The sequence below is a fragment of the Aplysia californica genome, unplaced genomic scaffold (genome assembly GCF_000002075.1).
Source record: "Aplysia californica isolate F4 #8 unplaced genomic scaffold, AplCal3.0 scaffold00088, whole genome shotgun sequence".
Lineage (NCBI taxonomy): Eukaryota > Metazoa > Mollusca > Gastropoda > Aplysiida > Aplysiidae > Aplysia > Aplysia californica.
The window spans coordinates 1078508-1087602 of NW_004797358.1; the positions used below are offsets into that span (position 1 = coordinate 1078508).

General features: G+C 42.0%; 1 protein-coding gene across 1 annotated transcript in view; it reads left to right on the forward strand.

The window, feature by feature from the left end:
* Window positions 1-6567, forward strand: part of LOC101855631 (17-beta-hydroxysteroid dehydrogenase type 6-like) — a 9145-nt gene extending 2578 nt beyond the window's left edge. The window contains exons 3-6 of the mRNA XM_005094750.1: window positions 123-305; window positions 3876-4053; window positions 5075-5186; window positions 6301-6567. Of these exons, the coding sequence (XP_005094807.1) occupies window positions 123-305; window positions 3876-4053; window positions 5075-5186; window positions 6301-6567 (740 nt within the window). The remainder of the gene's footprint in view (window positions 1-122; window positions 306-3875; window positions 4054-5074; window positions 5187-6300) is intronic.
* The last annotated feature ends 2528 nt before the right edge of the window (window positions 6568-9095 follow it).

Sequence of the window (9095 nt, forward strand, 5' to 3'; positions counted from 1 at the left end):
ACACACACACACACACACACACACACACACACACACACACACACACACACACACACACACACACTAAACCTCACCCCCACCCCTAACCCAAACCCCACCCCCTTCCACACATCCTTCTCCAGTGCTCTGGGCCGTGGTGAACAACGCTGGCGTGGCGTGCCACGCAGAGTTTGAGTGGATCCCGAAGAGATCGTTCCAACACACGATAGACGTGAACATCCTGGCAGTGGTGAACGTGACCAGGGCCTTCCTGCCTCTGGTTCGAGCCGCCAAAGGGAGGATTGTCAACATGGCAAGCATGGCTGGTGAGCAAGAAACATTTACTGAACATGTAGCTGAACTCTTTCCGCAGTAACATAGTTCACGTTTTATTCAAAGTGACTAGGGGTTTTACACAGGTAAGCTCGAGAGAAATATTGACACTGGTCTTTAACCTAAACTCGCCCAAAAAAGTCAAGGAAAAAACTTGTGTTTTCATCTGTCAATTTTAAACTTCAATATCTCACAAACCCGTTAAGATCAGTCAACCAAACTTGGCACACGCACTGACAACTAGACAGTTGGCCTGTGCAGCAAATTTGCCCGCACCAGCTTCACAGTGACGGTGCAGGACATTCTGAAACACAGCCAAAAAGCATGAAAAATGGGCTAAATTTCTCTGACTCAGCAACATTGGCATAGGGACTGTTAGCTAAAACTAAGCTTGGCACGTGCTAAACAGATGTCTTAGCTGTGAATATTGCTCGCTCACAGCCTTTATAAGCCAGCGTTTTTTGGCCATGTTTCATTACAACACGATGGTCCAACGACGCTCGATGCCTGACGTCGACAGAGGATGAGCCCTGGTCTGGCTCCAAGATGGCTCCACGTTCCCAGTCGTTGCACATCGACTTGGGGTGTCCCCATCAGTCATATACAGGCTGCAAGAACGATGGTGAGCGACCGGAAGGGTCCAGAACAGTCCTTGACCAGGGCCGCCCCGTTTGACCAACGACAGCATCGACCGGGTTCATCGTCAGACAGGCCGTGACGTCACGAACCACTACTGCAAACGGCATCAGGGACCAACTACGGGTGACAGCCAAAGTCCTCGAAAGCGAGGAGACGGTGGGGAACTGTATCCGTAGAGCCAAGTTCGCTTCTCGCGTCCCTGCCAGGCGCCCAAGGCACACGCCGCCCCACAAAGCAGCTGGCCGGGCGTAGTCTGCTCGTCATTCACAGAGGACACAATGTCAGTGGGACCAGGTAATCCTTTCGGACGAATCCAGATTCAACCTGCTGCACCCAGACAGGCGAGCCCACGTCTGGAGGCGCCGAGGAGAGCTGTTCCACCCTGAGTGCATCCAGCAGGTGGAGCCCTACGGTGGAGGGTCCGTTCTGGTATGGAGAGGCTTCTCAGCTCACCACAAGACCCCCTGTACCATATACAGGACAATTTGACCGCGCAAGTTACAGGGAGGAAATTCTGTGTCCCCTTGCCGTTCCTCTCCAGCAGCAGATTAGACCCCTGACAGTACTGCAGGACGACAACGCCGCGCCACATTGCGCATGCGTCGTGGGGGACTTCCTGCAGCAGCAAGCTGTCACCCGCATGGACTGACCACCTTGTGGTCCGGATTTGAACCCAAGAGAGAACATTTGGGATCACATTGACCAGTTGATAAGGGACAACCTCCTTCCTGCACAATACTTTCAACAGCTCCTGGGCTGCCTAGTCCTGGAGCGGAAGAACCTACCGCAACAAGTTCTCCGAAGGCATGTCCTGCCCATGCGTCGACGTTGTGCCGAGTGTTTGATCAAACGGAGTGGCCACACCCGCTATTGACATTGTTCATGAAAAACTATGGCTGTTCAGACTTTTGAAATCCGACCAGAGTGACTTAAACTCATTTTACATGAACTTCTCGGGGTTTTTTTTTAAATCTGAAATTGTACACACTTAATCAATAACACCAATGGCATCAACGCGGACATCAAAGTCAGGGGTGAGAAACTTGAGACCGTCAACAGCTTCAAATACCTCCGATCAATCGTCTCAGATGAAGGCTCAAGACCAGAAATTCTCTCCGGAATCGCGCAAACAACAGCTGCGCTATTAAAACTGAAGCCTATTTGGAGGGACAGAAACATCACGCACAACTCAAAAATTAGGCTAATGCGCTCACTGGTCATCTCAATATTTTATACGCCTGCGAGTCGTGGTCACTAACAGCAGAATTAGATAAAGCGATTCAGACCACAGAGATGAGATGTTACCGCAGACTCTTTCAAAGACCACGTTTCAAACGCTGAAGTACGAAAGAGAATCACCAACGCAGTGGGGCAAAATGAAGATCTACTGACCACAGTGAAGAGACGAAAACTAAAATGGTATGGGCATGTCACAAGATCCACAGGACTTGCCAAAACAATCCTGCAAGGAACCGCACAAGGAAAGAGAAAGAGAGGAAGGCAGAGAAGGAGATGGGAGGACAACATTACAGAGTGGACAGGAAAGACGATGGGTGACAATCTGAGGAAAGCAGAGAACAAAAATAGATGGCGAGAGCTGGTTTTAGGATGCAGTGGTGACCCCACGGTTGCCCCAACCACGGGATAGAAGAAGAAGAAGAAGAAGAAGAAGAAGAAGAAGAAGAAGAAGAAGAAGAAGAATCTAAGGAGTCGAAAGCATCTTTTTTGAAAAAATGAATAAATTCGGTTAAACTGTTCTTCAGTTTTCTTTCCTTGAATTTTTGTTCCTTGACTTTTTTGTGCGAGTTTAGATGTAGCACGGTGTTGCTGGTTGGGTTACACCCGTACACCTTAGTTCAGAATAGAAGTTTGTATTGTGGATAGTGAGTGAGTTGTATTAAGAATACATGTATTAACAAGCTTTATTTCATTAAATGAGAGCGATTGCCTTATATCATTTATAACTGACCTCCAAGAAGTCGGGACGTCTGCCGAAAAGATGCTGAATTATTGTTATTTCTTGCTTGTCTTCATTCATCATAGCCGCTTGCAGTTGTATTCTCATACAAAAAGATCTTCATTCTTTCTGAACCGTTGGATGGGTAATGTATGCTTTGCTTCGCACTTAAAACCTTTATAAAGCTGGAAATGCTGACGTTCATAGGTTTCAAACAAAACATGCTGCAGCAAAGCAGGGAATAGGCTTACAACTTGTAAGAGTTATATTAATATAAAATGTCTTTACAACCACCCATCGTTGCAGTTTAGATCTTTTAGAAGGTAGGCTTTGATACTGCCCGACAGGGCCAACCCGGGTTGAGAGGGACACAATGTCATAGCAGAAAGACTGAGATACTCGATAAAATAATATGTTCACCCCACTTGGGAATCGAACTCTAGTCTTCTGCATGCGACGGCCAAGCTCTTAATTGGTACTGTGTTCGATTCCAGTGTGGTGAGAGTTTTAATAGAGTATCTCGGTTTCTCTTCTGGGACGTTGTATTTCTCTCAGCTCGGGTTGGCCCTTCTAAATATCTAATTTGTGTCGATGGGGGCATAAAAAACACAAGCATCTACAGTTCTGTCGCAGACCTGTGTTACAACGTAGCTACCGCACTGTTTCTACTCAATGAGAGAGGTAGATATGTATACAGAATTCAATAAGCACATGCTGGGGGGGGGGGGGGGGGTGTAGATCTAGGCTGCTTCTCTAAATCAAGCATTCTTTGTTTGTAAGATCAACGATTCGTCTATAGCATTGTGTAGCTAATATAATTGCTTGATTGCTTGATTGCTTGATTGCTTGATTGGTTCATTCATTCATTCATATATTCATTGGTCGGTCGGTCAATCGCTTAGTTAGTTGGTTGGTTGGTTGATAGCTCTAACAAGTAGGCTAATAGGCAGACTGTTTCATTCACCAGGGCGCACTGCTACTCCCGGCTTCACCGCCTACTCGGCCTCCAAGTTTGCTGTCATTGGCTTCTCCGAGAGTTTAAGGCGGGAAATGGCGCACTTCGGGGTCAAAGTCATCACTGTGGAGCCTGCAATTTACAAGTATGTTCAGCTGTCAGTCAGGGATTTTCAAATCGACTACTCAGTGTAAGACTCTGTCATAAGTCACTTTTCAAAATAGCGTTTGTCGGAGTCTTACACTAAGCAGTCGAAATTTAGCTCGTGTGGAACTTTTGTCACCTCATACTCATACTCATACCTTGATTAGTCACAGTACCAGCAGTCTAATCTTTCCCTTCGTTTTTCCACTTCGTGTAGAAATGTATCGGGGGAAAATGGAAAAACACGTTAACTGCGATTAACTTCTGAATCAGACTTCGTGTCGAAATGTATTGGAAGAGAGAAAAAAAAACGTAAATTGTGATATATTAATATTTTATGAATCAGATTTCGTGTAGAAATGTATAGGAAGAAAATAAAACACGTGAATTTCGAGATATATAACTAACTTGTGAGTCAGACTTGATAGCCTAGCTCCACTGGAACTATTCCAGACTCAATCTCGAGTGCAGTTGAAACTGCTTGACTGAGACGGCCACCCATTGTTGAGGAGAAAATTGGTTATCTTAGACATGTGGGCGTCTTACACAGTGTCATTATAAGTATGTATCTTTTTAAGACGCTAGGGAGAAAATGACAAGAGTGGCTGTTTGTATTGTACAGGTGAATCTCTTATATATATATATATATATATATATATATATATATATATATATATATATATATATATATATATATATAATAATAATAATAATAATAATAATAATAATAATAATAATAATAATAATAATAATAAATAATAATAATAGATAGCATTTGTATAGCGCATATCCCCGCTCAACAGCAGGCTCTATGCGCTTAACACTATATTACTTCTTCTTCTATATATGATAGATAGATAGATAGATATAGATATAGATATAGATATAGATATAGATATAGATATAGATAGATAGATAGATAGATAGATAGATAGATAGATAGATAGATAGATAGATAGATAGATAGATAGATAGATAGATAGATAGATAGATAGATAGATAGATAGATTTATACATGTGGCCGTTACAATAGGTCCATCTCTATAACATGTATTGTTTTCTTCCAGGACTGCTTTGTCTTCCACGACCAACTTCCTGGGTCAATGCGAGGAGTTCTGGGCCCAGGCAGAGCCAGGAATAAAGAGAGATTACGGGGAGCCTTATTTCCTGGCCACGCAGGTGAGAAAAGGTTGTTGTTGCACTTGTGCAGACAGCAGGCAGGCAGGCAGGCAGGCAGGCAGGCAGGCAGGCAGGCAGGCAGGCAGGCAGGCAGGTAGGCAGGCAGGCAGGCAGGCAGGTAGGCAGGCAGGGGGGGGGGGGCTGTGAGAAAATTTGACACACAGAACCAGGAATAAAAAGAGATTGAGGGGAGCCTCAGTTCCTCTTTTTCTTGACAGTGGGTGGACGTTTTAGATAACTTCGTTTGTTCTTGCACATGTACCAGCTGAGCAGAAAAAAGTTCGAGCAAGAAAATGTTTCTAATTTTCTTGTTTTTTTTGTTTGTCTGTTTTTTTTTATTGACATCAAAATAATTACTTTCGCAGTCAAGATTATCAGCTGGCAAAGTCTCCCAAATCGACCTGTGTAGTATTTGCTCGGGCATTCGGGATAGATATCTGTATCAAACCCAATGTTCCAAGAAAAAAGGTCCACTTTGAAAAGAGCTGTAAATTTTGAACGGTTTGGGCACATAGAAGACAAGAACTTGCATTATAAAGTCCTGCGTAACACACGGTAGGCAGCTTGTAAAAACAACTCTTGAAAAGTTTAGGGTGGTCCTTGTTTCGGTGATCTATCAGGGCTACAAGTTCTGGAGAAGCTTGAGACTATTAATTTTTGATGATGTAGGGAGAAAGAACCAGTACTTTCAGCGAGACGGGACTGCTCCCCACGACGCCAGAGCCGTACTGCAATAGATCAGCAACCATTTTGATTACAGTTACAGAACAGTCAGACCGACTGAGCACACAACTGGACCCCATACAATCCACTTCACAAGAGCAGTGCCAACGCTCAATTGGTAATTTCGCTCAACGTGTCAGAATGTGCTTCACTCGAAATTGGAAGTATCTGGAAGAGATCTTATAAATGAATACCTATATTAAATCTAGACGGATGTTCCACATTTCTGCAAACTGTGGTGGTTGTACCTTTATTCATATATAACTGTTTTATTGGCCTTCATTTGGACGAACTTTTTTCCGGTCACCTGGTACATGACATTGTGTATTTACTTTTACATTACCCAATTGTCGCCCTTCCAATAGTTTTTGTCTTTCGCTTGTTGCTGCAGGAGGCCAAAAGTCGCCTGCTTCAGTGGACTAGCCCAGCTCTAGACGAGGTCGTGGACTGCTACATGCATGCAGTCGCCTCTGTCCAGCCCCACAGTCGTTACGTCCCACCCTGGAAGCTACAGCTACTGAATGACGTCATGAACATGCTGTGGAACAGCGTTCAGGACCGGATCCTGGCGGCTGTTATGAATATCCGAGCTAAACCAGACATGTTGAGACCTATCCAGAACGGTCGGACCGGGCGGAGGAGAAGTCACGCTACATAAAATGATTGTTCACTTGGGGAAATATGACCCTATATTAATGGATTAAATTACTGTATCTAAGGGCTTAGAAACACGCTTTTTTTTTTTTTTTTTTTTTACTTGTTTGTTTGTTTTGGGGGGGGGGGGTGTTTGTTTTTTGTTGTTGTTGCTTTTTTTTTTTTTATTCCAAGTTTCGGAGTTTGGTGGATGAATGTATGTATACTTTGAAGAAAATTCGAAAAAAGTTGCCTAACGGGCAGGAAAATGTGGGTTTCTATTATTATTTTGACGAAAGCTTGATGTCACCACGTCTCCCGTATGTAATTATTATTGCATTTTCCTTATGAGGTATCTGATTTGACACTTAGATTGTTCATTAGGGCGGAGTGCGCCCACTTTACCGTTCGATAAACCTACGGAAGAATTTGCCAAATACCCATAGCATAAAAGTGAAAAATGGCCCTGACTGTAGGGTTGAAGCAACCTGCCTACCAAATTACAGTCATGCAGTCTATTATGTTTTGTTTCTTTGATTCTTTATTTATTTGACTTATCTATTTATTTATCTTATTTTATTTCTTTATTAATTATTTTTATCTTTATTTTATATAACTTAACAAATATTTTTGGGGGGAAGGGCAGGTGCAACATTCTGTTGTTAGGAGCCTCTGCTCTTCGACACAATACATTGTAAAGTATGCCATTTCCTTCTCGTTTGCAGTAAATGTATGTTCCGTGTATTCTGTTCTTACTGCCACAGAGGAGAATACTGTTGCCAACAGCATATACCACTATTTGAAAGTTTATGTGTACATTTTATCTAAAACATTGATTTTCAAGAGGGCGTGGGCTGCCTTGATTATAGCGGGCCTTGACGTGTTGCTGAAATATTCATGCACGTCCGTACCATTCTACGACAAAACAGTTGGCCAACTTTTTTTATTGGCGTGTTTTTTGACAATGAAAATAAAAGAAGCATGACTAAATACAGAAGAGTCCGTTTAAGCCGAACACTGTTAATCCGAAAACAGCGGTAAACGGAAAGAAGATAAAATCGTCGCTTGCTGTTTCTTCGATCTGAGCAACCTCTCTAAACCTTAAACTTAAACACGTCTAAATCGAAAAAAAAGTCCGGCTGTCTGTAAGAATAAGCGGACTCCACTGTGAATTGTGTTGTGTTGATGCGGTAGTGCAACAGTAGGCTTCTCCTTTCTTCATTGTTCACAACTCACCGTATGTTCCATCTCGTCAGTTGCGGTCAACCACAGACGCAGAAAAAATTCAAAGCCCCTAAATAAAATGAAATTAAGATCTATTGGTGAGAGATGTTTCTTATTTTTTGGCCTTAAAATGTGGGACTCTTGCTCCAGAACCTCAGAGAAATAACAACTCTTGACTTGATACCTTAACCCTAAGCGATTGCTCAAGACCCGCTTGTTTAATTCCTAGTTGTAGTTTGTTAGTAAATGCTGATATGCTTTGTTTTTATTGCTGTTCTTGCGTGTATATAATTAATGTATGGTTGTGAAAGTTCCTCTTTATGTGGTTGAACTGGTTTTCTTGTTATTGTGAAATGTTTTATCTTCCGTGAATAAAAATTTACGTTCAGTGACCATGTGATTGATGTAAAGCGCTTAGAGCTTATATTCGTAGGGTATAGAGCGCCATATAAATGAAATTTAATATATTATGTATTATAAAACCGGTTGACCAAGTTTTATAATGTCGAGGTATTAGGCTTAGATCTATGCTGTTTGGGCAAGTGAACAGACCAGATACCACCCACACAGAGGGGTCAAAATACTTAAATGTCGTTTTAATCTTGGTTTGTTTGTTTTTTCCCGATGCATTTCTGTGTTTTTTCTTCACCAATTCTTACAAGTTTAATTGTAAAAATGTAGAAAAATTAAGGAACGGCGTGGAGAAAAAGAGGATAGGTTGATTTTGTTTGTAAATGATTTTTTAAATGTGTTTCTTTTGTGGTTGTTGTTTTTTTTTGGGGGGGGGGGGGGTTGTTTTTTTTTACTAATTTGGTTGGGGAGTGGGGTTGTTGTTTAGTTTGCTTTATTTAGCGTTTGACCTCTCTTGGAAATCAATGAGATACTGAAAATGGACACCCTGCTTTAGTTTGGAGAATCTCAATAATCAATATATTAAGATTATAATGATTTTTTTCCGCTTCCATTTATTTATTTTTTCATCAATAATAATTGTTCATGTTTTAGAGAGATAGGTCTGTATATTTTTAGTTAACACTCCATTAGATCTAACTATTGAATGTGTGAAAAATAAATTGTCACCATTACAATATTGTTTTCGTCTGTCGCTTTTATAAATTGGTGTTTTAGATGTTGAGACGGTATTTCACTTATTTCTGAGGGTGGCATAATCTGCAATTGTAACATTTTAGTGAACTCTATAGTCAGTTGGTGAGGTGTTCCTATTAACAACACCAACATCCACTGAGCACTCTCTCTCTCTCTCTCTCTCTCTCTCTCTCTCTCTCTCTCACACACACACACACACACACACACACACACACACACACA